General features: G+C 40.7%; 2 protein-coding genes and 1 long non-coding RNA gene across 3 annotated transcripts; 2 read left to right on the forward strand and 1 right to left on the reverse strand.

Moving 5' to 3' along the window:
* Positions 1-3895: 3895 nt before the first annotated feature.
* Positions 3896-8106, forward strand: LOC117456141 (PR domain zinc finger protein 12-like). Its single transcript, XM_034095902.1, has 5 exons — positions 3896-4235; positions 5604-5794; positions 6291-6446; positions 6682-6793; positions 7208-8106. Exons 1-5 carry the CDS (start codon positions 4019-4021, stop codon positions 7642-7644), a joined length of 1113 nt encoding a protein of 370 aa, XP_033951793.1. The 5' UTR covers positions 3896-4018; the 3' UTR covers positions 7645-8106.
* A 535-nt stretch (positions 8107-8641) lies between these two features.
* LOC117456149 (uncharacterized) lies at positions 8642-9913 on the reverse strand. The gene is made up of 3 exons (XR_004553220.1): positions 9814-9913; positions 9231-9320; positions 8642-9147 (listed from the first exon to the last, which is right to left on the reverse strand). It is a non-coding gene; the product is annotated as an uncharacterized lncRNA (long non-coding RNA).
* Positions 9914-10753: 840 nt separating this feature from the next.
* Positions 10754-23148, forward strand: fbxw5 (F-box and WD repeat domain containing 5). Its single transcript, XM_034095890.1, has 10 exons — positions 10754-10879; positions 12772-12967; positions 13083-13240; positions 13361-13544; positions 13682-13830; positions 15154-15465; positions 15547-15730; positions 16137-16284; positions 16884-17096; positions 21320-23148. The coding sequence occupies exons 2-10, from the start codon at positions 12781-12783 to the stop codon at positions 21606-21608; spliced, it is 1824 nt and encodes a 607-aa protein (XP_033951781.1). The 5' UTR covers positions 10754-10879; positions 12772-12780; the 3' UTR covers positions 21609-23148.
* The last annotated feature ends 4537 nt before the right edge of the window (positions 23149-27685 follow it).

Here is a 27685-nt window from a genome sequence, read left to right on the forward strand (position 1 = left end):
CTCTGTATCATCTCATGTCTCATTTAAATCTGCCTTGCTCAATTTCCTTCTCTTCAACATCTCATTGCTCCCTAAACAAACCTTGTAACATTTCCATGTTGCCATCCTTGCACATGTTAACGTCCAGCAGCAGCACGTCACCCCCCCTCCCCCTCTCTCTTTCAGCTTTGTCACTGCACAGCTTTGCTCTCAGCGGGTGGGGGGCTCCTGCCACAGTGGACCCTGGCGGCCCCATACCGTCCGCTGCATTGATGCGCTGCAGCTGTTTCCAAATCCAGCCCTTGATTTTGATCCTCTTCCTTTTTTAGTCACCGTCCCGCAGGACACTCCTGACCCGGGGGTCCTCTGTGGCCTTCTGATGATTAGTCGTTCCATGATCAGACTGATGTGGAGAGAGGTAACATTAATATTTATATAGACCACACTTGGACACTTTATTTCTCCTTTTTCAAGCTGCAGAAATGGAACCCTCCAAATAAACAGGCATTTGCTGTAGGAGGTGTGTTTAGTGTGTGTCCCCTTCATTATGGACAGAGGAACAAGAAAACATATTTTGTTCAGATTTTAAAACCATTTTTCAACATGTGCCTTTTTGACTTTCCTATAGGCTACAAAACTGTAATTAAAGACATCTGTTTTAGAAAATGAGCAAAGATATCAAAGTACAATATTATACACTACAAAAAACTTACAGCACATTTATTTCCACATTAAAATGGATACATTGCAGCTTCTGTATAGGCGTATACTTTACTGTAAATCTGAGGGAAAGCTTGCACTTTATCTACATTTTTGTATTAATACATAATAGACTAACTATTTATGAAACTTTAAATAGCTGCATTCATCCAACACTAATCCTGTTATTTTACAAAAGTTGGATTAGACTTGTATTTTTTACTTTTACTTGAAGTTTCCAACACTGGTAGGTTAAATCACTCTTTAAAAAAAAATCCTCTTTATAGTCATGAATGGTTTTCTCTTTGAGTCTTATTGTTTGTATTATAAGTAGAGCACTGGAGAAGTATTCAGATCTTAAAAGCAGATATTTTAATAGAGGTAGTAACAAAAGTCCTGCATTTAAAATAGATATCAAGTACAAAAGTTTAAGCATCAAAAAATCTAATAAAAGTATACAAAAAAAGTTGATTTCAGAATAATTTGTTATATGATTGTATTATCTGTTATATTAATATTCATGCATAAATATCACTAATGTTGCAGCTCATAAAGGTCATGCTAATTGCAATTTATAACATGAAATCATGATTTATTAGCTGATTATATATATATTTTTTGATTTGGCAAAGTAAGTAGTTGGATAATTGAGGAGAGACATATACGGTTAATATAAAAAAATGTTAAATAAATGACATGTTCCTCAGATTTGTCCATAAACACAGTACTCACACAGAATGAAATGCATGTGGAGTGATCATGTTTATAATGCAGTGGATGAATCCGTTTTTGTATTCAATATTTAAGGCTTAACAACTTAAAAACGTTTTTCTTGCTGTGTAAATTAAGGTACACAGCTCCCTCAAATCAGGCAGGTGTCTTTTCTGACTACCCCTTCTCTCCAACAACAGAGGGGGGGAGGAAAGGCTCTTTTAGGAGGGGGCTTCCAGCACCTCACTCACCTTTGCAACAGATGAGCTGATCCTGCACAGTGGAGGACACCTTAATCTGCTTTTAATGTGTGTGTGTGTGTGTGTGTGTGTGTGTGTGTGTGTGTGTGTGTGTGTGTGTGTGTGTGTGTGTGTGTGTGTGTGTGTGTGTGTGTGTGTGTGTGTGTGTGTGTGTGTGTGTGTGTGTGTGTGTGTGTGTGTGTGTGTGTGTGTGTGTGTGTGTGTGTGTGCGTGCGTGCGTGCGTGCGTGCGTGTCACTGATTCATAATGTGACAAAGACTATTTTTTGCCACGTGTTTAATGTGTTTATGTTTTTTTATACTTTAAAAAAAAGAAAATGGTGTTACTTTATTATTTCTAAAGCGCCACAAACTTAATTTTTTTAAAGCAAAATCTCAAGATAATCTCAGATTTTTATTTAGTTATTTTGAATTTTATATTCAAAGCCGTCTTTTATTGTCAGTTATTTGGTCATTAAAGCTTAAACGTTCACATGTATTATTTAAACATGACCGAGTCTTTTTTCTCCCTTTATTATTCTCCCCTGATAAGCGTTAAATTCTCCTTTTTATCTACAAACAAATGATTTTCTTTGATAGGTTTCCCACCAGCTCTTTGAAATAAAACAATTACCGCATTCTTTGTGCAATAATTGTCAATCATCCACATTAAATTGATAAGCTTTAAATGGACAGAATAATAGCTTAAATAGTTTTACAATGGAACAGCTAAGCAGGATGATTTGCTATTGCTGACATGCCCGCGGCTTTACCAGCTCCACATAATGCCATAGGTTAATGCATAAATAAGCAAATCAAATCCATGCGTTACCCCAATTCAATTCATTTAATTCCTCTTTAATAAAGAAGCGGCCCCACCCCCTGTCCCCCGCCATTTACCTCGGATTTGTGCGATGAATGCTATAAATGTAAATCAATCTAGATGAGAAAGAATCCCATTGAAAGAGCAGAGAAATTTCATCTGGGAAAAGGAGACAAATGTAGGAGGGGCCCGCTCATAAAAAGCAGCTGTTTCACAGTAATCTTTTTTCGTGCCCTGTCACTCACCTTGCCTTTTCACTATCTCCCCAGCTCAAAAAAAACCTCCGCTATTGTATTTAGTTGCCATATCTTCTTTCCCATTACATTATTATCCATATTCGTCCAGAGAGGGAGAATGAAAGAGAGAGCACAACTTGCCCATTTCTCGGACAATCCCCTTGTAGTTTTTGGAGTGAAAAGAGGAGTGCATGGATGTCAAATTGCCCTCAAAACACCATGAAAGATTGATTTGCAGCACTTTTCAGGGGCCTGACATTACTTGGAGGGGAGCTGAATAGGGAACCTGTGAGCCGGGGATGGAATAAAGATGTCCTCTCTGCTGGAAAGAAGCAAAACTGCCCATTTAGCCCCAGTCCATCAAGCCCGAAAAATAGGCAAGAGAGGAAAAAACACAGAAGACTGTGACTATAGAGAAGAAAAGGGCCGTATATACTCATCTAAACGTTGTCACAATACCGAGGGGGCTCCGAAAACCCATGAATATTAAACCGCTTACCTCAACAAGGGCTTGAAAAAGTGAACCACGTCAAAGCAGCTTTGCATTTTTTGCATGCGAACAATGCTGTAAGAAAAAACTCCACGTCGAGCTTGTTTCTATTCTTGTTATTCCCGCGCTAACTCCTCACAAAAAAATAATAATATTACCACCACATGAATATCAAATGCATGAGAAAAAAATGGGCGAGCAACTCCCAGACTCAATGACCCACTTCTGCGGGCAGAACAACTTAAACCATCAATTAAACTTTCAGAAAACCTGCTTTTATGATCTTCTGAAACATTGTTATTTTAAAATGTTGTACAAGTGTTTAAATTCATATTCCATAGAGAGCAACCTGTTGGGTTTTTTTTGCACTATGATCTATTTTTGCAACACTAGGCTTTTTTAGCACAAAACTTTACATTTTCTGATCTTAAAAATAATTAAAAACGCATTTATTATCATTTTACGCAATTATGATGTATTTGCAGCTATCAAAAAAACCTCGCTTTAATTGAAATGATTATGCATTAAGTGCAGATAATGACTAAAATAACGTGTGGTTGTCTGCTGTGTGTTTCAGTGTCTCTGCTGGTGCGCTGCAGCGGGCAGGTCCTCCTGGTGAGGGGTGTGTCATTAATAAGTAATTAGACAGGGGTCACACCAGCCACTTATATAAAGGGACCCTCACAGCCTGCAGGGCAGCTTTACGCACAGACAGTCTGCAGCACAAGGACGCACTGAGGAGCAGCTCTCGGTGTCCAACTCTTCTCCTATACTCCTTTTGCTTCTTTTTCTCCACTTGCAGCTGTTTTTATTTTAGGGGGCTTTCTTTTTTGATTTGCAACATGGGCTCCGTATTACCCGCAGACGCTTTGGCACTCAAGTCTGGATTTAAGTGTCCGAGCCGCTCGCTGTCAGACGTGATCACCTCGGACATCCTGCACAGCTTCCTGTACGGCAGGTGGAGGAACGTGCTGGGAGAACACCTGGCGGAGGAGCGGCACAGCAGCAGCCCCAAGACCGCGTTCACCGCCGAGGTGCTGGCGCAGTCCTTCGTCGGAGGTAGGCTGACATTCTGCTTTATTATGGGGTATTTTCATACATGTAAATTCTGTTTCATCATACTGTTGTGCATGTTTGGGCCTTTTAATTGCATGTTTTCTGCCTAATTCCAGTATATTATTTTATTTTATTTAATGTGTTTTTTATGGAAATAAAAAATATGATTTAACTTTTTCTTTTTTTGTGTCCCCGTATGCAATTTCCGAAAAAGTGAATCACTGAACTCCATAAGGACTTTTTTTGCAATTACAATTACAGCCACATTTGGGTTTTTTCCCATTTAATAATAATAATTGAACTTCAAAAAAATCCCACATCCTGCAGAGACACTAAAATAAACTTCCCTTTCTGTCCCAAACATTTATTTACCAAAGTTTTTCCCACTAACTTGTTGCTGTTTTTCTGCATTTTCTCTCAGTTTACTGCTTTTATTTCGACCCATTAAACGCGTTAACGCTATAGAGCTCTGCTCCTCGCGTTTAGAGGCTTGTTAGGCGTGTAACTGCCGCTGATTGAAAGACGCAGGGCATTAAATTCATTTGGTTAACTTTGTGCTTGACCTGGGAAAGTTTCCACTTAAACCTCGAGGAGAGAAAGGTTTCTTTTCTTTGAGATGTCCCGGGTTTTTATCCCGCATTCATCAATCTCCGGACAGTCTCTTTTCCTCTCTTGGCAGCTATGGGGCTTCGGAGCTTTTCTCTTTCTCTCTCCTTAAAAGATTTGCTGTTCCTCGCATAATGCACCGTGAAGGCTAAATCTAATGCTATTCATTGCATGTCAACCATCTAATCGCCTTTCCATTTTTTTGTTGCCAAAATTCCTGAGTCTTTTAAACAAGTCCTAGTTTCTTTCAGCGCAAATTTATTGCTACAAAGTTCTTAAAAGGATAATGAATTTGGAATTAGCCGTTTCTTTTCCAGTAAACTTTAATGAATATCACATCTGAAGCATGACAAATTGTTGGACCCTGGGCAATAGAGGACCATTTAACCCCTGCTCGGCTCGGCTCACAGAAAAAAAATCTTTGATTTTGACATTAAAGAACCGCACGGTTTTTTCTTTTCTCCCTTTCTGGTGCGGATGAAAATGCTTTCCTATGGAGTTTTTCTGCACAACAAAAAGTTTCAATTCAACCAGATAATCGAATCAAACGGAGGATAAGGTGTAGCTTAATATTTCGTGACTAAAATAAGATCCAGTCCATTTGCTGCTTTCATGACTTTTTCAGCAATCCTGTTTCATGAGATCCTGTTGAACAGTTTAGTCTCCTGGAGCTGCATTTTTGCGCAGTATTACTCGGGCAGATATAATGTTTTCTGACATGTTTCCCTTTTGCATGCTAACCTTTATTTTTTCTTCTTTGTGCAGAGGTGCAGAAGCTGTCCAGCCTGGTGCTGCCCAGTGAGGTGATCATCGCGCAGAGCTCCATCCCTGGAGAGGGTCTGGGCATCTTCTCAAAGACCTGGATCAAAGCAGGGGCCGAGATGGGCCCGTTCACAGGGAGGGTCATATCTCCGGAGCACGTGGACCTGCTGAAGAATAACAACCTCATGTGGGAGGTGAGCAGAGAATAATGTTTTTTAATGATCCCATTTTTTAATGGATGACCAGAGCAATTGTTCCAACAGTGTTCAAGATTCAATCTTTTTCAGTTCAGTATAAAATCATAGTGCACAACATATATTTTTTAATACCATTATTTTCGTTTTAATAACAGAATGTGAGTCAATGACTTTGTTACAATTTTAGTATAGTTACTTACTTAACCTAAATGCAGTTTTGGTTAATAAATACAATATGTATGCAGCCAAACTTAGTTTTTATTTTATTCATTAATATTTGTTGATATTTATTTTCTTTAAAAAAAAAATGGTTTCAGTAACTTAGTTTCAATTTATTTAATTTCATCCTGGAAAATAAAACATGTATGTTATCTTAGGCCGAGCAAAGCACAGGGGGGTCCAAGCTCAGTGTTAGACCGTCCATGATCCAGAGTCTGTGATTTATTACTTCCGCCTTATGTTGACGCTGTTTTCCTCGCTGTTGTGCGCTCAGGTGTTCAATGAAGACGGCACGGTGCGCTACTTCATCGATGCCAGTCAGGAGGACCAACGCAGCTGGATGACTTACATAAAGTGCGCAAGGAATGAGCAGGAGCAAAACCTGGAGGTGGTGCAGATCGGCAGCAGCATCTTCTACAAGGCAGTGGAGGTGAGAATAGACTTTAATTCTGTTGATCTATAAACAAGGACTCGGCCCTGTGGCGACTGAATAGGTTTTACAAGTATGTAAATGTGATTTTTTTTAGAGCAGCGCCGCCTGTTGGCCCAAATGAAAATGGATTATGTGATTTCTGTAGTTTGGCATCTTTGGTCGTATGGTTGCACCAGAGAAGCAACTTTAAATCACATATTTATTTGCTGACCTTTTTCCCTGTTTTTCTCAGACTATCCCACCGGACCAGGAACTTCTTGTCTGGTACGGAAACACCCTCAACACATTCCTGGGAATCCCTGGAGTTCCGGGAATAGATGAGGAACACCTGAAGAAAGCCAGAGGTGAGTCATTTGATGTAACAATGTTAAGGGTTACAGCTTTTTGTATCTGTTCGTGGTCAACATAGGCTACATGAGCCAGTTTATATCATTGTTGTTTGTTCTGATACATTGCTTTTATTATTTCTTAGACTAAACACACACGGATAGATAGATAGATTTATCCGAAGTTGGGAAATAGTTTTTTCACAACAGCATTTTGAAAGTCACTTATAAGAAAAAAAATAAGAAAAACATATTTTAAATGTAAAAACTAAAAACAATATACATTTCAGAAGAAAATACATATATTCAAGAGAGTATCTAGACACTATAAAATATACAGAATAAAATAGAAAATAAAACACTCTAACTAAGCAGCCGAAATCTGAGCCAAACTTTAAACTAATCCTCCCCCCTTTGTGTTTCCTCTCTCAGATGAGGCCCACCCCTGTGACGGCCCTGCCTCGTGCTCCCCTCCAGCCCTTACCACCACAGTAGGTCGCATGCGCTGCGTCATCTGCCACCGTGGCTTCAACTCCCGCAGCAACCTGCGCTCTCACATGCGTATTCACACGCTAGACAAGCCCTTCGTCTGCCGCTTCTGCAACCGCCGCTTCAGCCAGTCCTCCACGCTCCGGAACCACGTGCGCCTGCACACTGGCGAGAGGCCCTACAAGTGCCACGTGTGTCAGAGCGCGTACTCCCAGCTGGCAGGCCTCAGGGCCCACCAGAAGAGCGCGCGGCACAAACCGATGGCACACGCGGCAGAGATGGCATCCAAAGTGTCCCCCCCTCCCCAGCAGATGTCGGTCATGTCCCACCAGCACCAGATGCCCCCCATGGTGCACCACATCCCCACCATGGCGCTATGATGACAGGAAAATGGAGGGGACAGACAGGCAACGCTGCACTTTAGACGAGAGGAGAAGTAAAAATGGACCCGGATGATGAGACAGGCCTTCATAAGGAACTGAACTGATGTGATAAAGCATCTCACAAAGACATTTGAATATGTTGCCTTTTTGTATTGCTTATAGTGATGATGCTGAAGTGCAACTCTGAAGATTTTTCAAAACATGTTGTTTACTGTGTAATCTTTAAACCAAGTGTTATATATCACTGTCATATTTACACTGTGTTTATTCTGCGTCACCTGTTCAGGTGAAACACAGTCAGAGGTTTGTACAGCGAGTAGAATCCAGTGTACATTGTTTCAGCCGCATCCACACACTGTAAACTGAGATTGTCACTTTAAACTTGCACAGACTGTATACTATACTGTTGTGTAATTGTAAGATTGTATAGTAGCTACTGTACATGTGAATGTAAATACATTTGTGCTCTCTTCTATTCTAAATAAATATATGATATTACAACATTTTGTTTACTTCTCTTTCATGTGGTTGACAGTGATTTAATTTATAATAATAGTCTGAGAAGAACAAAATATAACTGTCCATAATATAGCATAGTGTAGTTTAATTAAATGCACGTTCAAAGATCAAATACCAAGAGGAAAGAGTCCATCACTTAAACAATTCTTTTATAAGTGCACTTTTTGACATGAAACAATCATTCTGAATGATTGTAATTCTGAATGTATTAACCCTATTGACTGGCAACTTGTCCTGTACAGAAGTGATTTCTCGAAATTAAATGTTAACCTTATTTTTGGCAGGTGTTGTTATGTTATGCTGAGTCTGGGTGCATGTGTTTTTAATGTATTTATTAAACTGTAAAATGGCCCAAAGACTATTTTATTTCCAGCTTAAAATATTTAATTGATAATAACGGCAAGCATTTTTTGAATATGTCTCTTTTTTTACTAAAATTGTATTATTCAAATATAACATCTTATTATTAAATGAACCAGTTTTCTGTCTCTCTTCAGGTAACAGGTAGTTGCAGATCCTTTTTTCTTCCACACGATGGCGCCAGATACCCAGGAAAAAAGAGTCTTGAGCGAAAAGTGTGCTTTTCCTGCAGAATCAATGGACGGACACTTTAATAACACTGTTTATATTGATACATGATCTTTACAACCATTTATTTATGTGACTGGATGTATTTTCTGCGCTGACCACATTGCATTTCTCCCATATAAATGTTGTGTACATACAGTAAATGTTAACCTTTGAGCCACTGCTGAACTTGTCTGCTGTCAGACATTACCCAACTTCCCAACAAGGAGTTTTCAGGACAAGTCATCAACAAGAACAGAGAAACACAGATCAACATGCTGCAAATAAATACATTTAAGAAATAAATAAAATGGAGGAGAAAGGTGGGCTTCTCCTCTTCCCAGAGGAATTAGGAAGGATTTTGACTGGATGTTTTTCCATCACTGGAGACTGTCCACACGTTCTGCTCATCACCTTGAAGAACACCAGACAGTTTAGACCATCTACAATGAATACTTATTTTAAAAATGGTACCATCTCACCCAAACTAAAAGCACCTTTATCCTGGTATAGACATCCTGCTGTAGTCCTGTCCTTCTTTGGAGAACCACAGCAAGAAGCTACCATCTCAGAGGCATGACGCAGAACTGAAGGAAGACAATGTGTAGCAGACATTAATTATTCTTTTATCTGTTTGTATATCCGCCACACTGCTGGTGAGATGATGTTGTGGCAGGTAACTTGACTCCACCCCTATCAGGTTAAACATGCTCCATTTTACTATAGCATACTATGTTTGTTCAGGTTATTCATTTATTCAAATATGTATAGTCTTCTTTGTCAAATGCACAACAGTTAGTGTAGTTGGAAATGCAAACATTAAATCCCAAGCTCCTCCAATAATTTTAACTAAAGTGAAGACATAACAAATAAATAAAAAATTGCGAGAGACATAATGGTGAAAGTAAAGTGCAGGTATGATTAAAATCTAAAATAGAGTAAGATTAAACAAGAGGAATTAAGGCTTTATTCAAATGGTTCCTCACCAAAATAATAATGCTGTATATGTATCTTATCACAAAGACATTTTTTTAGGAAGCATGTTGCCATAAAATTGTATTATGATGTTTGAATACTCACCGGAGAACAGCAGTCATAGCATGGCTCCACTTTGCGTTATTCCTTACCAGTGTGTCTTGAAGTCATCTGCTTCCTTGTGGTCAGTGTAATGATGTGTCTGCACTGACATGCACTATAAAACAATGACACAGCATTTCTGCCCTACACAGATACTGGTACTCAGGGTCACCACATAGATACAGGAAGTATATTACTTATGTTTCCCTTGCACATTCACTTCAAAGACATGAAAATGAGGAATAAAGGAGGTAGTGCACTGGCAGTATGATAAGAACAGACAATGATGAGGGATCTTTTATCTGGTTAAATAAAGGTTAAATAAAAAATAAGTTAGGAAATGAACAGAGGTAAACAATACTCTGATATTTAAGGTAGAAGTAACAATACCACACTTAGTCATACTATGTCGGAAGAAGAATGTATTTACATCATAGTAAACGTTTTTTTCTTTCAGAATGATTCATTTCAGAGCAGCATATTAGCCTATATTATTGGATAATGATGATTAATGCATGGACATCACTTTAGTGTTGCAGCTGGGTGAAGCCAGTTTTTAATGATTTAAATATGTGCAATATTTGCTTCTGAGACGTAGAGGTGTTGAAGTATTTAGTAAGCTTCACGTTTCATAAACAATGTCAGGGTAAGGGTTTAATGGTTTCATAGAGCTGTATGAAAATCAGGAAATACTTTAATATAGACATTGTAATCAAACAAGTTAAGTTATAATAACGACAATGTTGTTGTTATTTTTTTTAGTAAAGAAATACAAAAAATGGACAAAATAAATAATGAATAGAACATTTTAAAAACTAGCAAAAGGACAACATAATGAGAAATATTCTTCCAGAAGGATTGCACACTACTGTTTTATTATTTTCTAAAACGGTAGTAAATCAGGGATAGATTGATTTGGCCTTGTTGGCGCGATGATGTTGTGATCTGTTGGTAGAGTCTGATTCCGGTCGATTCACCGCTGCTGTGGAGGATTGTTGTCATTTTCTGTGGCTAGCCTTTACTGCTAGCTATCCGTTTGATTTCTCTCCAACATACTTTGTTCCAGCAGGTGGGTCATAGTTTATGTCAACAACTTTGTACTGAGCCAAGCTTATTTACAACTGCAACGAAAGCATCTGTTGGTGAAAGTAACCGCGAGTTCGCAGAAATAAATGTCGTAGTTATAAATTGAAAACAAATGTCAGCTAACAGCTAGTTAGCTAGCTTAGCTTAACTTTAGCTGGATTGACATTTCTGGTTAGCATAGCTATAAATTAATCTGTTCACGGATTTTGGTGAACAAACAGAATACCAGCTAAATGTCAGATTTGTAGCTAGTTAATGTGTCGGACAGTATGAATGCTGGGCAGTTTATTATCAGTGTAAACACAGTAACTTGTTAGGAGTTTTACGCACAGTGAAAGGAAATGTCCATGTTAGGTCATCTTCACACGACGGGTTGTTTCTCCAGAGAAGAGCTGCATTCATTTAGAAGGAGGAAGACTACAGTACTGGTTGATTGTGATTAAGCTCGTTATTGAGGAAATGCCACGCTGGCATGGCTCTGTCCCATTCTGCTTTTGTACATAAACGCCTTCTTTATGCTTCCCTTTTTCAATCAATCAATCAATCAATCAATCAATCAATCAATCAATGTTTATTTATATAGCCCAATATCACAAATATTACATTTGTCTCAGTGGACTTCACAGTTTGTACAGAATATCAGTATGACAATACGACACCCTCTGTCCTTAGACCCTCACATCGTACAAGGAAAAACTTCCAGAGAAAACCCACAGTTTAAAGGGGGAAATGGGAGAAACCTCAGGGAGAGTAACAGAGGAGGGATCCCTCTCCCAGGACGGACAGACGTGCAATAGATACCGTGTGTAAATTGAAAAGATAATACATTTGCAACATAGGCAGCTCTGAGTAAACAATTACACGGTAAGAGGCCATTATGGAGTATCTGTAAATGTACTGACATGCTAAACATGATGGTGATAGCTTTATCGAGCTGCTCTGACAGCAGGAGACCTGTTTGGCTGAACACAGATCAGTGCTGGCATTGCATTGTAACACAAACCAGAGGGACAGCTCCCAGCTGCCGGGCTCAAATTAGTCTCCTGAGAGGGGGAGGGGGCTGTAGTTATTTAAGGGTGCAGTGGGCAAAAGAATATGAAAATGATTATGTCTATGCAGTTTCAGAGTTTCTCTCCTCAATTCTTTCCTCAGTTTATAGTAGTACTGCATTTTTTTTTTAAATCGATTATATGGAAATCAGAAGATTCTACATCTTCCAGATAAGAAGTTTTCAATCGTTTTTTCAGACATGTACCCCTTACAATATTCACGAGCATTCTGGGGACCCCCTTCTTGTTTGTACCTTGGAATAATTTTATATAGGTTTTTATAAATACTTATACCACTTATACAAAAAAAGGAAAAACATGTATTTATAACATGACATTTGAAATAAATCAACACATTTTTGTTATTTTTAAGATATCAAATACATATCTGGCTGAGAATAAGTAAAATATTACAAATATTGAATTGAATTGAATGTTAAAGCAATAAAACATAGTTTAACTTTGTCTTATCATATAATATTTTGAACAAGTTGATAGCAAGATGGAAATAGATGACTATCTTTAATGACAGCAGAACTCTGTTAAGGGGTTAAAGGTGTGTGTGTGTGTGTGTGTGTGTGTGTGTGTGTGTGTGTGTGTGTGTGTGTGTGTGTGTGTGTGTGTGTGTGTGTGTGTGTGTGTGTGTGTGTGTGTGTGTGTGTGTGTGTGTGTGTGTGTGTGTGTGTGTGTGTGTGTGTGTTGTGTGTGTGTGTGTGTGTGTGTGTGTGTGTGTGTGTGTGTGTGTGTGTGTGTGTGTGTGTGTGTGTGTGTGTGTGTGTGTGTGTGTGTGTGTGTGTGTGTGTGTGTGTGTGTGTGTGTGACACAGGATGTTAGGATGGAGTGTGGGCCAGTTCTGCCGGACAGCCTGGTGTTGGAGATCTTCCTGCGTCTGCCCCATGAAGCCGTGCTGAGCGCTGGTCTGGTCTGCAGACAGTGGCTGGCCGTCTCCAGAGATGAGTTCCTGTGGAGGGAGCTGTTCTACAGCTTCTACCGCATACCTCGCTCTGTACCTCGACACCCAGGTAAATAATCAAATGTCACTGAAGAAGTCAAAACAAAAGTCACTGAGAACAGCTTCGTTGATCAATTATTGGATTGTTTACAACTTTAAATATCCCCTTATCTTCCTCTGTGCAGCATCGGTGTCATGGTACAGGGAGTTCAAGCGTTTGTTTGACTGCATCCCCTGTGTGGAGGTTCAGACTCTGGTAGAGCACACTGACCAAGTCCTCCACCTGGCCTTCTCTCACCGGGGTCACCGCTTCTCCTCCTGCTCCAAAGACTGCACCGTTAAGGTAGGCATTAAACCATTATTCAGGTTACTTTTATTGCAAATCTTATTTTCTGGATTATTTAAAGGATAAACATCCCCTCTCTTTTCTTTCTTATCCTGTCCTCTGGCTTCCTGTGTGCAGCTATGGGACACAGAGCGGCCAGATGGAAATATCTCCATGGTGCACAGCTCCAGCATGCGGCAGTTCAACTGGGGCTACACCCAGTTCTCCCAGTTCAATGCTGACGACACCCTGCTGCTGGTGTCCGGGGTCTACCTGGGCCCCCACCACTCCTCGTCTGGGGAAATAGCTGTCATTAGTCTGGGTAAGTACAACGGAAATACCAAAACAGTCATGCCTCGTCATTTTCTGTTGAAGTACATCTTTTATTTTTCCCAATCATTAGTGGTAGTCTCTCCTGACCTTGTGCTTCTCCTTCTCCTCATGTCTCTTAACACACAGATAATTACACGTTGCTGTCGCGTGTGAGGAACAAGCCGTACGATGTGTTTGGCTGCTGGCTGAATGAGTCCCATCTAATCTCTGGGAATCTGCACTGGATCGGCAACATGACGTCCTGCTCCGTGCTCTGGCTCAACAAAGCCTTCCAGGTGAGAACAGCAGCTACTGTCAGACACGTGAAGAAGATGAAGAATTACAGGAAAATAGTTTGGCTTGTATTTTGTGGCTGGATAATGTGATTGTGTAATTTTCTTGAGCAACTTAAAAAGCGTCACACGTTTCTCTGACACATGCTTCAATTGGTGTCTTTTTCCCACTGTTGCAAACAACATTGAATAGATATAATATTACAAAACATTTCTGCTGTTTTGGTTTAACTAAGAAGCTCACAGGTTTGAAAATAAAGAAGTATATCTTCATTCTTGAATTAAAGTGGACCTATCATGCTGTATTTGAATAATATATTGTAGGGCCATACCTATATAAAACATGTCTGAAGTTTTTTTTTCAAAATACCAAACAGATCCTGCATTTTAGCCATGCCTCATTTCGCTCTATTTGCTCTTTCCAGCCCTGTTTTTTCAAGGGCTGATTCTGTGGCAAATGAGCTGCAGCTGAGCATGCCCCCCTGCAGGAGAGGGGAGCGTGCTTTGAGATCAGCTGCTGGGCTGTCAGAAGAGGGGGAGGAAAAGAGATCTCCGTCCTCCGTGTTTTATTCTTATATGATTATATAGAGTCATTATTCATTTGTTTTAAAGCTCAATAAATAACAAAGAAGACCTTTGACCGGCACTTTTATAATTTTGTCTGGAAGATTTAAACTTTAACGGACATGTTGACCGGCGAAAAAAAATCTAACTGAAACTCTGCCACACGGTCCCCTCGTTCCTTGGAAGAGGCGGAGAGGTGGGTGTTTGTCATCTGCTGGTGGACTACCGGAGAGAATTACAGCGAGGGAGGGATTGCATTGAATTACAGCAGCAGGAGCAAACGCTTGCCTCGCGGAGGGAGAAAAAGAGCCACAGCGGAGAATAAACAGAAGGGCAACCATAGCAACCATGCGCGGGAAGTCTTCTTTGCAGCTTTTGTGGCAGACTACAGCGCCACTTACAGGCCTGCATATGTACTACAGCATCTCCATCGCTTTCGAGCGGCAATGGCCGGCGGTGGCCCAACCCCACATTCTCCTGATAGGTGGAGAGTTGCCCATATAGGCGGAGCTCCTCGTTCCTGTCAGAGATATTTAAAATCTGTATCAGATCCGTTGCAGCCCCGTTTTTAGAGATTTGGGTATGGAGGAAAAGAGAGAGGGTTGTGTTTTCTGACACTTGGTGAGTTCCCCGACACACCGGGGACACATATTCATGTATAAAAGACGTACAAGAGTGCATTTTGCATGATAGGTCCACTTTAAAATAAAAGGCTTCCTCCGAATAGTCCGACCTCCTCATCCTTTTCCTTTTCTCCCACAGGATGTTGAATCGGAAAACGTCAACGTAGTCAAGCGCCTCTTCAAGATCCAGAACGTCAACGCCAGCACCATCCGCACAGTGATGGTGGCTCACTGCCGTCGCCATAACAACCCAGACTTGGTGCTGGACTACGAAGCTCAGTCCCAGGCTCGGAGGCAGAAAGAGCAGCAGCAGCACCAGCCGCTCCTATTTGACCTGGGGGCCTCCGGCAGTGAGGAAGAGGAGGAGGAAGGGGAGTTGGGAGAGGCTGCCAGGCTCCCCACCGCACGCCATGCTCAGCCCACCATCTCCGGCATAGAGAACGTTATACAGGTGAGTAAGGGGTGCCGTTTTAGCTGTCCCTTTTGAAGTGATACTGTTCTTCATTCTGCCTCTTTTCATGCCTCCTATTAGAGTCGTAAAAATGTAGGTCCAACGGAGATGGCGATTGAGACCCACTTGGCCAAGATGATGGGCAAAGCGCACACGAAGGCCCCTGACCCCAGCCTCATCGTGCCCTCTGACCCCGGGGAGGGAGAGGACAAAACGTACTTACTCTTCACCACCGGCAGCCTTACATACTCCCCTCACCAGATAGGTAAGATCCATTCAAGGCTGCGGCATCAAAGCTAAAGCGTGCAGATGCAATGACTGAAATGTGCAGATGCAGTTATTAGAAACTGCACACAATGCTGTAAAGAGCTGTAAGAGCTAATAGTTCTCCTGTAACAGTGAACTATTCACCCCTCCATTGGTTTCCCGTCTCTTTTCTTAAGCTTTAAGTCTTTATTATAACTGATAGCGTGCCTGATCACATTCTGCTTTTTTATATTTTTGTATTTTATTCTCTATTTTTCTGCTCTTATCATATCATACTATGCTTCTATTGATTTACTTATATTCTCATAGCTATGCATGTGTTTTTATTTGATCCTTCCTGTGCGTTTTCATTCCTTCTGGTCGACGTTTGTTTTAAATGTGCTCTATATCAAACTCTATCTCAGGTATTAAGCTGATCAAGCCCGAGCAGATGACCACCAGCGGTCCTGTGCTCGGGGAAGAGCGGAGTTCAGATGAGTTTTTTGATTCCTTGGACCATGTTATTGATATCCACGGACACATCATCGGTATGGGCCTTTCTCCAGACCACAGGTTAGTCAATGTTGTACAGATTCAGCATGCTTCAATGCAGGCTCATATAGGTATGAACTTTAATGGGGACTGTGACGTAGGGCTGCTCGATTATGGCAAAAATCATAATCTCGACTATTTGGGTCAATAATTGATATCATTATTAAAAACGATTATCCATTTTTTTGAAAACATCAATTTATTGAAGAAAAAGATGTTGAACTTTATGTTTTTAACAGTTGATTACCCTGAACTTTAAGTATAATTGAACTGAAAAACCAAAAAAAATTATTTGAGAAAAAAAAAAGATAATAATCAATAATCGTTTTATTTCGATTACGTTGTTTTCGTAATCGTTGCAAGCCATAATCGTAATTGCGATTAAAATACCATTAATTGAGCAGCCCTACTGTGACGGTCTGAAAAGGATTAAAGAAGCCAAAATCTCCCAAAAAGGAGAGCTATTTTAATGGATGAGATATCGGTTATCATATTGATCTAATCTGTGTGTCTGCGTACTTATTGCCATTTAATGTATAAGCACACTTTGTTTTAACAACATGAAAAACACTATATATCATAATGGCGTCATCTCGTCATCCTCTCCTTTTATGGATCAGGTACCTTTATGTGAATAGCCGAGCTTGGCCGGCGGGCTGTGTGATCTCTGACCCGATGTCTCCTCCTCCCATCGCCGAGGAGATCGACCTCCATGTCATCGATCTGAAGAGTTTGAGGGAGGAGAGGAGGAGCCTACGCGCTCACCGAGCCTTCACGCCTAACGACGAGTGCTTCTTCATCTTCCTCGACGTCAGCAGAGACTTTGTTGCCAGGTGAGTGGACAAAGACGTCTAACTTTCCATCGATATATGCAGCTTTCACAGATGCAGGCTTCACCGGTAATAAACCTGTGTATTGCCCTTGAGTGGCCGTGTGAAGGAAGTGATACTGAAATTGTGGTGAACTTGTCACTGCAAATTGACAACTCGTGTCGTTGAAACAACTGTGTTTTCCTGGCATATTATATAGACCATAGCCATTACTGACAGCCTACTACCAGGTAAATACACACTACTTGTATAAAACTGACCTTTGTACGATTAATACTTCATAAAATACTGCAGATCCTTTATCTTACCTCTTTCTAATCTACACACATACAAGTATTCAGTGTTGTTGATACAGAGTTGGAGTTTATTCACACGTCACAAACTACAGTGGGTAATGTATTCAAGAAACATTGAACAGTGCTGCCACATATGACACAGGACAAAAAGAAAAGACTCTGAACCCTTTCTTTGCCATTAAAATTAGGCTTACTAATAAGACAACTCAGATCTGAAGCTACACAGGAATCTGCTGCCAAAGTGCAATAAAAAAGACAAAATTAATTTGTAGCATTTTAGTAGAGTATAAAAATAAATGGCTTAAAATAGGATGCAAGCAACACTAGTTTCTTAACCTGAATTGATAATAGACTATAATCAATTTAAGTTTGCATTCTTATACCATTTTGTACAATAATTATAATGAATAAGTTCAAACAAACTAAAACTTACAGCTGATTAATAACGGTATCTAACTTGAGTTTTTATTATATCAAAAACCTGTTGAAATGCTACTGTTATTTTTACTGTCCCCCAAAAGTGCATCGGCAGCCTCCAGGAATGCTTCTTTCACAACTTCGCCATCTTTGAAAGACTTCATGTGTTACGCAAGAACGTGACTGACACGATAAGATGCTCTGGTAGCAGCCTTGCTCTTGTTGTTGGGCTGGGTGAAAATGGACTGCTGTGCATTTAGGCTGCGGCCCCACGAGGACGAAAACGGCTAAACGCATAGGATTAACGCAAACGCAATCGCAAACGGCTTCCGTCCACATGCAATAATTATCCGGATAGTGTCTGCCCACACGAGACCGCTCCGTTTAGCTCCAACCGCTGGAGAAGCTGCAGTACATATGCAGGAGCCTCTACGTGGCGCTGTAACTTCCTCCACAAAAGCAGCGAAGAAGCATGGTTGTCATGGTTGCCCTTCTGTTTATTCTCCGCGGTGGGGGCCGAGGGAACCGGGCAGAGTTTTTCGCCAGTCAGCGTGTATTAAAGTTGAAATCTTCCGGACAAAATTATAAAAGTGCCGGTCAAAGGTCTTCTTTGTTATTTATTGAGCTTTAAAACAAATGAATAACGACTCTATATAATATAATGATAAAATACACGGAGCCTCTCTTTTTCCTCCCTCTCTTCGGACAGCGTCAGTGTCTGTCTCATGCAGCAGCTCATCCAGTAATTAGTGATTAGGGTTAGGGTAATGTTGTGAATCGAGTGGCCCATGGTGGTGGTGGGGGGGTTATGGTATGGGCAGGCGTATGTAATGGACGACGAACACAGGCCACTCGATTCACAAGATTACCCTAGCCCTCACACCAGATACTGCCTGGTTTTCGGACCCCCCCAGACCCCCCCAATAAAGCAAAAATGCACGTTTCAGAGTGGCCTTTTATTGTGGCCAGCCTAAGGCACACCTGTGCAATAATCATGCTGTCTAATCAGCATCTTGATATGCCACACCTGTGAGGTGGGATGGATTATCTCGGCAAAGGAGAAGTGCTCACTATCACAGATTTTTTCAGATTTGTGAACAATATTTGAGAGAAATAGTTATTTTGTGTATATAGAAAATGTTTTAGATCTTTGAGTTCATCTCATGAAAAATGGGAGCAAAAACAAAAGTGTTGCGTTTATATTTTTGTTCAGTGTAGTTACGGTAATTTGAGAGGTAATTAAAATAGCTACGTGTGATATTCTAACCTGGTGTGTGTTTTGTCCGCTCACCGCTGCATGTGATCATGCAGAGCTGCGTGTCGACTCGTCTGCAGCAGCTGATCTCTCTCTCCCGTCAGATTAGACTTCACTCGCGTTTATGTCCATATCGATCAGATCTAGCTAGTTCTAGCTAATGATATGACTACCTGCTTATTAAAAGACACCTAAACAATAAGTGTCGCTATGCAACTGGGTGAGGCCACAAAGTCTAGCGCAGCATTATGCATTTGTTTACATGCCCACCGGAACCCCGAGGCATTACCAACAGATCAACGCACAATCAACCCATACAGGACATATCTTTCTCCACATTAAGTGTTAGACATTAGAATTGACTATTCTTGTCTGTCACATACTCTTCTTGTCTGTCACATAAGTGGCGCAACTGAAGCGGTATTGCTCTAAAGGGAAATTATTTTGATCGGACATTTTGACCGAAGAGATTTAGATTTGCCGGCTAACGGGAACTCTGACGTCTCCATTTTGTGTGCTTCGCGGATGCGCTCGGCTCCTCTCGACTGCTGCTCGGGTCTGCTCAGTCAGCTTCTGGGTGAGGAGGCATTCGTTCGACCAACTTACAGTAGATAACATTACAAACATTTTTAACAGGGGCCATAATAGTGTAAATAATGTTTATTTTGGCAGTTATAACTGAATGTAATGTTTTCTACTTTTTTATATCTGGGAAGGCATTTGCCTTCATCAGATGGAAAGTGTCTTGACCAACAACTTAAGCATTTCTTATAGCTACGCAGGGCATGCAAGCGAGCAAACAAGAACAAACAAACAAGTGAAATGAAGAATACAATTGAAATTGTACAATATAATATTGTGGTGGTTCATCTTATAATTCAGTCTAGAGCAGCGATACTCAACCCGCGGCTCGCAAGCCGCATGCGGCTCCTTTAAGACTAGTTGCGGCTCTTTTAAGTCGCACTTAAAAAAAAAAAAAAAAAAAAATTAATAAAAAAAAAAAAAAAACGGAAAAAAAAACATTGTCAGCAGAATTCATCAACATTTCATTATCACTCACAAGTCACACACCAGTCATCACACACATCAGTCTATTAAGCCGCCCCCCCCATCCCTCTGAACAACCAATCACAAATTATTTCAGGTTTCGCGCTCTAAATTATTTCAGGTTTCGCGCTCTGATTGCAGGTGCGCGAGATAATTGCTCCGTCACACTGGGAAAACTAGCTTACAGCACTATGCAAAAATGGTAAAGGAATATAGGAAACGAAAATATGAAGAGGAATATCGAACATTTAAAGAGGACTGGGAACTCGAGTTTTTCTTCGTCTCCACCGGGTTGGGAAAATGCATCTGCCTGCTTTGTGACAACGTCATTTCACAATTTAATACGAGTGAAATTCCACACAAATACGAGTGAAAGAGCGACAGAGGCATCCTGTGATGATCAGTAAACATGCTGTCTGTTATCTGTTGTTATGGGCAGTCAGCAATGTGTGTTTTGTGGTTGCAGTGAAAATAATAAATCACAGTTATTGCACTGTACATTATGCTTTTCATTCCTTAGTAACATATTACTATTATCCATATTCTCAAATGCATAATGGTTTCAGGGAGGAAAGGAGCGTTTTTGGATTGTGGCTCTTGCAAAAATATTTTTTCGTCAATGTGGCTCCTGATTAGGACAAGGTTGAGTACCACTGGTCTAGAGAATGGACCAGACAGCATCTAAGACCTGCAAAAATCAAAATTTTCTAGGGGGAGGCCCCCCAAACCCTTCCATTTCGTCCGCGCGCATTTTTCAGGGCAATCTCTATTGGGCTCAGGGCCATCTGTAGATTAGCTTAGATGGCCCACTTTAGTGACTTCACATAAGGTGACGTTCAGAGCTGAAACAAATCATTGATTCATTTTCTCTACCTTTAAATCAACTAATTGATAAATGTAAATATTTTTACTGGAACAAATACTCGAAATGAACAGCTTAATTTATCTTGGAAAAAGCTGTTTTTCTTTGTGTTTGAGTTTGGACTGTTGGACAGACAAAACAAGACATTTTAAGATGTTATATAACTTGGACTTATTTGGAACTTTTTAATGGTTTCTACAACTAGGTTATTTCTAATATATTGCTATAAAAAGATAAATTAATCAGAAGAATAATTTATGAGAAAAATAGTTGTTTCTTTTTCTGTATTTATAAAATACTTCACTGACGTATCTCTCCCGCCCCCCCCCCCCCCCCCCCCCCCCAACAGCGGAGCAGAGGACAAGCACGGCTACATCTGGGACCGTCACTACAACATCTGTCTGGCCCGGCTGGCTCACGACGACGTGGTGAACTCTGTCGCGTTCAGCCCGGCCGACCAGGAGCTGCTGCTATCCGCCAGCGATGACTCTACCATTAAGGTGTGGCGCTCTCCCCGCATGGTCCGCCTGGCGCAGGCCCCGCACCGCCCGCACCGGCCCCGCGGCCTCCTGTCCTCCTGGCTGAGCCGCAACAAAAACTCAACGTGTGCAAGCAGCAGCGTGAACGGAAAACCGTGAGTCAGGTTGGAAAACACTTGAAGACGGAGAGAGAGGAAAGTTCGATGTTTCCTCTGCGGTGTGAATATATTTATATACACTCCATGTATATGTACGGTGTGGTTACAGTCGGTGGTGTTGCTTGAGCTCACTGTGGTGTGCCACACATCAGCGCTCAGGTAACAGGAGATGTGATGCGACTCAGGGTGTAGCCACAAGAGAGCGCTGTTACACCAGAGAAGGACGACAGACTGCTGTAAGGAGTAAGATGTTCTCACAGGTAGAGTAGAGCTGACACCTGAACGCATCACACAGACGTCCAAACAACGGATGGTGTTTGTCTGTTTTTATCTGTAATGTTGAGCAGGTCAGGGCTCCTGGACCTGAGGTGTAAATGTTTGTGAGTGTCCTGCAGAGACGTCATGTCCGGCTCATCAGAGGCAAAGTGCTGTAAAGAAATGTCCTTTCTTACTACTGGTTTTGTCCAATTGATGTCCCGAGTAAACACACCCCAACAATTGTGTTTTCAAAGAATTATAAAACCCAAAGGGAGGACACCATTTAGCTGCAGTCTGCCTGTTTTTTTATTCAATCCCATTCCCATTTTTTGTGGCCCCAAAAATGATCAACCCTTATTCTGTCCAAAGGAGGATTACTGAGTGATTTAATCGAGAAGAGTTGCTGAGGATCAGTAAGCGTGACTGTGAACAAAATAAATGTTGTTTGTGGCTTATTGGTATGTGGGTCCTTATTATGTAGAATTGTATTTAAACACATGTTTTCATATCTAGTAGAGCAAACCCCCTTTTAAGACTTCTGACACATTTACAAGAAGATTCTCCTGGCTGTTTTTTTATCTAAAAATGTATCTGCTTTCCTTTCCCTCTTGAAGTCTAAACATTGACATGATATTGAATGAATACGTTCAGTAAATTGGCAGCTCATTAAAGTTGTATCTCTGTTGAAAGAACAGATTGAAAAACGTCCAAATGCAGACTGTTCTGGACACGTTTAATAAGAAATGTCACTTAAATCTTTCATTTAAAAAACATTATTAATTGAAGCAAACTTTCTGCTGCCCTATATTCAAAAGTCTGATCAGTTTTCTTTAAATGTTTCTTTGTACACGTTACCCCCATGTTTTTTATCATGCCTGTAGTCCTCTCAAGGTTGTACGCTGAAGGAGAAAACCAAAAGTAAAACACAAGAGATCAACCTTGATGCTTTCAGTTGCAATTTAACCCCCACAAGTTTCAGGTACTTTACTGGGAAGATACTTTTATTTCTGTTGAGAGTCCCTGCTGAATTATGTTGCGACAATGATCGATGATTTAATTATGAACGTGGGTGCATTTAATATGTTCAGAGTAACCTGTGGGCATTTCTTTCTCAGCTGAATCTTCCCATTGAAAAATATTTCCCTTTTGAAACTTTCTCCCTTGTTCCTTTTTACAACTTTCTTATCTGTAATTTTTACTGTAGCTGCATCTTGTAAATCATTTCCTGTCCTCTGATGTCCTTTTCCAACTCCCCTGAAATAAAAGACGTCTGTAAAAGTGTACGATTATTATTCTTTTCTTATTATACCATTGAACGTCTACAGTAAACACATTTCCAAGTAGTGCTACTGTTCTGGCGAATACAAATGATGTCTGACTTAAATTCTTTCCTCCATTGCAGGTGGAGAGATTTTAAACCTTGGTCCACAGCCATGCTAACATGCTAATCTAACAGCTTGCTATCAACAAGGAAATCTAAAAATGTGGTTCTTTTAAACCTAAAAATGAAATGAGGCCATAAGGTCATTGGAATCCACCAAATTCATAATTCATGTTAATTATAAACATTTTCCACAGATGTCTAACCATTTCATCAGATGTCGCACATTCCTCACCATAATTATGCTAATGTTCTCGGGTGCATTCACACCTAATAGTTCGCTTCTCTGGTGCGCACCAGACCACAGTTTGTTACATTGTTTCATTTGTCAGAAGGTTCGGTTTGCGTTCACACCATATATAAAGGTTCACAAGGGCAAAACTCAAACGGACTATAAACACAAGTCATGTGCTCGGAAATGCTGTTCAACCATTGGTCAGACATTAAGGGGGTACAAACGAAAATCCGGGTGTTGTGTCAAATGATGCACCCCCATCATGAAATGCACCCCTTGTCACGGGAACGCGCATTTGTAAATGAAACGTTAAGACATTAAAACGATGCTTAAAACGAAAACTAAACGTCCAGGTTTTTTGTAATGGTAATTTACAGACTGTGAGTCGCTTAGTGGTAACTCATAGTCTTGATTCTTGTGGTTAAACTTTTCGCTCCGTATTTTGATGGTAGTGGTGTCGAATCCTGGAGTTTTCATTCATTCGTCACTTCTTTCTACATATCTTTGCCATTTATTGCCTTGCATATTTGTCATATAATAAACAAAATATATGTTTACAAATGTTACATAGTCTTTGTCAGCATATTTTGCCACGTTATGCACCCCTTGCTATCTTACAAAATAAAAGTCTCACATTCATGAAACTTGCTCCATTCATTGGTACTAGTCCTACAACCATACCCTAACAAATTATCGAGGGTGGGATGAATAGAAACATATTTTTGGTTGGGGTGCATTTTATGACAGGCCTGCTTATCACAATATGCACCCCCTTGCTATTTTACAAAATAAAAGGGTCATGTCCTGATAAGTGACTAGATGAGGTGTCCTGCTATCACCCTGGAGTGAGATTAGGCGCATTCACACTGCGGTACTTTTCCCACAAAGGTTCATGCGAATTTAGTTCATGCGAACTCTTTAGTTCGCATGAAAAGTCCCTGGGGGTGGATTAGGCAAATGAAGCCGCTGACGTCACTTCTTCTTCTTCTGCTTTGGGTTTACTAGTGATGGCGAGATGAAGCCTTATGAAGCTTTGAAGCTTTCCAGCCAATTGGTTCGCAAAAGGGTTCATCTCATGAGGCTTCATCATGGGCTTCATTTGAACACAAACCCCCCTGTTGGTCAAAGTGTGTAAAACAGGCAGATTGGACATCTCAACAGTGTGCTCTATCTCATACCGAGTTCCCAATGAGTAAAGCCTTAGAATAACTCTAAACAACGAACATAAAATCCTATTTTCATGTTAACAATATTGTATTTATTCCAGTTGAATGATTGTGATTGAAAAGCCTAAGGAGGCTGGTAAACATTGCAAAGAGGGATTTGTATTCCTTAATAATATTCATAAACGTAACCATGTTGTAGCCGGAGAAAGGCTAAACCATATCAAAGAATACATTTATTAACTAGATTATCTCATTTAGCTGTAGCTTTTATAAACAACAACAAATACGTATTGGGCAGTCATTGAACCAGGGACCCTGCCTTCGTGAGTCAACTGCTTTCCAGCTGAGCCACAGCACACACATTAAATCTTCCTGAAAACATTGACACATATGTATTCCTGTATTTATTCATTTATTTGTTTATGTTTTTATTCCTACATTTATTTATGCTTGCATCCATTTATAGGCTACTTATTGACATGTTCCAACTTATGTAAGTGAGGGTCTCTCTTGATTCCATCGTGTCACCGGGCCCGGGACAGGAAGGATAATGTGATTCTTATTATACATCCATGGGTATTATGAGTGTTGTGGTTCAACGGTTCAACCGATCTGAATCGCTTCCTGAAGCAGTCACGTGGTATCGACAGGCAGCGAGGCTTCGTTTGTCATCGATGACGTCACTGGCCCAAAACGATACAAGCTTCACAAAAAGCTTCGGGGATTACTCGACACACGCTCCGAGGCCTCGGCGCAATACGTAACATCACTAGGGTTTACTGGCAGGCCGCAAACCACTTCACGGCGTATACTGCCGCCCAAAGTCCCCGGAGTTGGGGACTGGCTTCAGTAGAAGCTGCTGGGAGTCCCAGCAGCTTCTACTGAAGCCTTCCGAGTAAATCGCCAGAACGCCGACACCTCCTCATCTCCACCGCTCCCATGTTTTATTTTGTGTTGCCATAAGTTAGTCTTTCTGTGTTTCTGCGCTGGGCTAATGCTAATGCTAATAATGCTAATGCGAGGATAATAAAATGGCGGCTTCACAAAACTTTTTGGGAGTTTTACGGGGCGTGGTTTGCAATCCGCCCAGCCAATCAGAAATATAGCTCTTTTCTCAAAAAGGTTCGCATGAACTAATTTTAGTACCGGCTCTTTTTGGTGTGAACGCGATCATGAACTAAGTTCGCATGAACCTTTGTGGGAAAAGTACCGCAGTGTGAATGCGCCTTTTGATACTGGACAGTTTTTGTTTTATTCTCATTTTAACACAGAGGGATGATAGCTCATATATGAGACTTCAAAGGTCTTTTATTTTGAAACTGTACATCAGAATGTCCTGATTTTTTCTGAGTGACTAGGTGGGGTGTCCTGCTATCACCCTGGAGGGAGATGAGTTTTTGATACTGGACAGTTTTTGTTTTATTCTCATCTAAAAACAGAGGGATGATAGCTCATACAATAGAGATTTCAAAGGTCTTTTATTTTGAAACTCTACATCAGAATGTCCTGATTTTTTCTAAGTGACTAGATGGGATGTCCTGCTATCACCCTGAAGTGAAATTAGTCTTTAATACTGGACAGTTTTTGTTTTATTCTCATCTAAACACAGAGGGATGATAGCTCATATGAGAGTTCAAAGGTATTTTATTTTGAAACTCTACATTAGAATGTCCTGATTTTTTCTGAGTGACTAGATGGGGTGTCCTGATATCACCCTGGAGTGAGATGAGTCTTTGATACTGGACAGTTTTTGTTTTATTCTCATCTAAAAACAGAGGGATGAAAGCTCATACAATAGATATTTCAAAGGTCTTTTATTTTGAAACTCCTTACATTTTACATTCACTCATTTATAATGTGGTAGTTATACGTAGTTTGTTTTAAATAATTATTGATCACATTATATAGTACATATTCCTTAATTTAATATGTTTGGTATGTTATTTTTGGTGTATATGTTATTGACCGAGTAAGTGCTTTTATTTTGAAGGCAGTGTTTCCAGGACTCTACCGTAATGCATAGGATATTCGCGCACCGCAATATCATGTGCGGGCTGGCTTGACTAGGTTTTTCCGCGTGGGGGCGTGGCTTGACCGCAGTGGTTATTCTCATGCTGCTGTTAATCTGGAGGACACTAGCGGCCCGCGCATATGATTATATAATCAGACAACGTCCGTTAAAAAACATTATAACACATATAATGAGAGACGTTCTACAGTAAGGAGGGGCGTTTCACCAACGACAGGTGTTCTTACTTTTATGTAGCTGACGGAGAATTTTTACTTTACACGACACTGTTCAACACTTCATTCTGCTTCACTCTTTAACTAAACAACCGCGGATGTCTTGAAAGACTCTTTCGCTAAAGATTTTGAAGATATCCGCGTTCTTGTGACACGTAGGCCTAAATACTACGCTTCCTATGTTTTGGTGCGGACTGCGTTCACACCAGCAATGAACCGCTCCAGAGTTCGCAAGCAAGCGCTCCGAGACCACCTATTTTAGCGGACCAGAGTCCGGTTATTTAGTTCATTTAAGATGTCTCGGATTGTGTTCATACCGACCCAAGTGAACCGCACCAAGCGGCTAAACGCACCAGGGTTCGATTCAACCGGACTATACAAGGCAGGTGTGAACGCACACTGCATGGAAACAAATGGGTTTTATAAGAAAGAAATGAAAAGAAATACCCTCAGTGCTTTTGACACTGACAGCTCATCTCAACCCCGCATGGTTTTCCCCATAGGCCCCAGTTTAACCAAGCTGTGTTAGTGTTTCAGTTATGGTTCAAACGAGGTATCGGTTAACACTAGTTATTTTGAAACGACCATAGACTGTATGGAAACGACACATTTCATTGCGACAGTTTCACATTTAGCGTCATGTGGTTTATTCAGGGGTTTTGTTTTCAAGAAATCTGTTCCCATTGGTGACGGTTAGTCTCACCTTCTTGTTAAATGCTGTTCAAACAGTTTATGCTGCCGCTATCTGTAAAAAAAGAATCCCTCAGATTGCTAGCTCGTTAAAATGTGGATTT

This window comes from Pseudochaenichthys georgianus, chromosome 12, assembly GCF_902827115.2.
Source record: "Pseudochaenichthys georgianus chromosome 12, fPseGeo1.2, whole genome shotgun sequence".
In the NCBI taxonomy this organism is placed as follows: Eukaryota; Metazoa; Chordata; class Actinopteri; order Perciformes; family Channichthyidae; genus Pseudochaenichthys; species Pseudochaenichthys georgianus.

Excerpts from the sequence above, each read along its gene's own strand:
- LOC117456141 (XM_034095902.1), top strand. The coding sequence starts at position 4,019 with ATGGGCTCCGTATTACCCGCAGACGCTTTGGCACTCAAGTCTGGATTT. Across the intron at positions 6,447-6,681 it reads TCTTCTACAAGGCAGTGGAG|ACTATCCCACCGGACCAGGA; the intron begins GTGAGAATAGAC and ends TGTTTTTCTCAG. Across the intron at positions 6,794-7,207 it reads ACACCTGAAGAAAGCCAGAG|ATGAGGCCCACCCCTGTGAC; the intron begins GTGAGTCATTTG and ends TTCCTCTCTCAG.
- fbxw5 (XM_034095890.1), top strand. The coding sequence starts at position 12,781 with ATGGAGTGTGGGCCAGTTCTGCCGGACAGCCTGGTGTTGGAGATCTTC. Across the intron at positions 13,545-13,681 it reads AATAGCTGTCATTAGTCTGG|ATAATTACACGTTGCTGTCG; the intron begins GTAAGTACAACG and ends CTTAACACACAG. Across the intron at positions 15,731-16,136 it reads ATACTCCCCTCACCAGATAG|GTATTAAGCTGATCAAGCCC; the intron begins GTAAGATCCATT and ends ACTCTATCTCAG.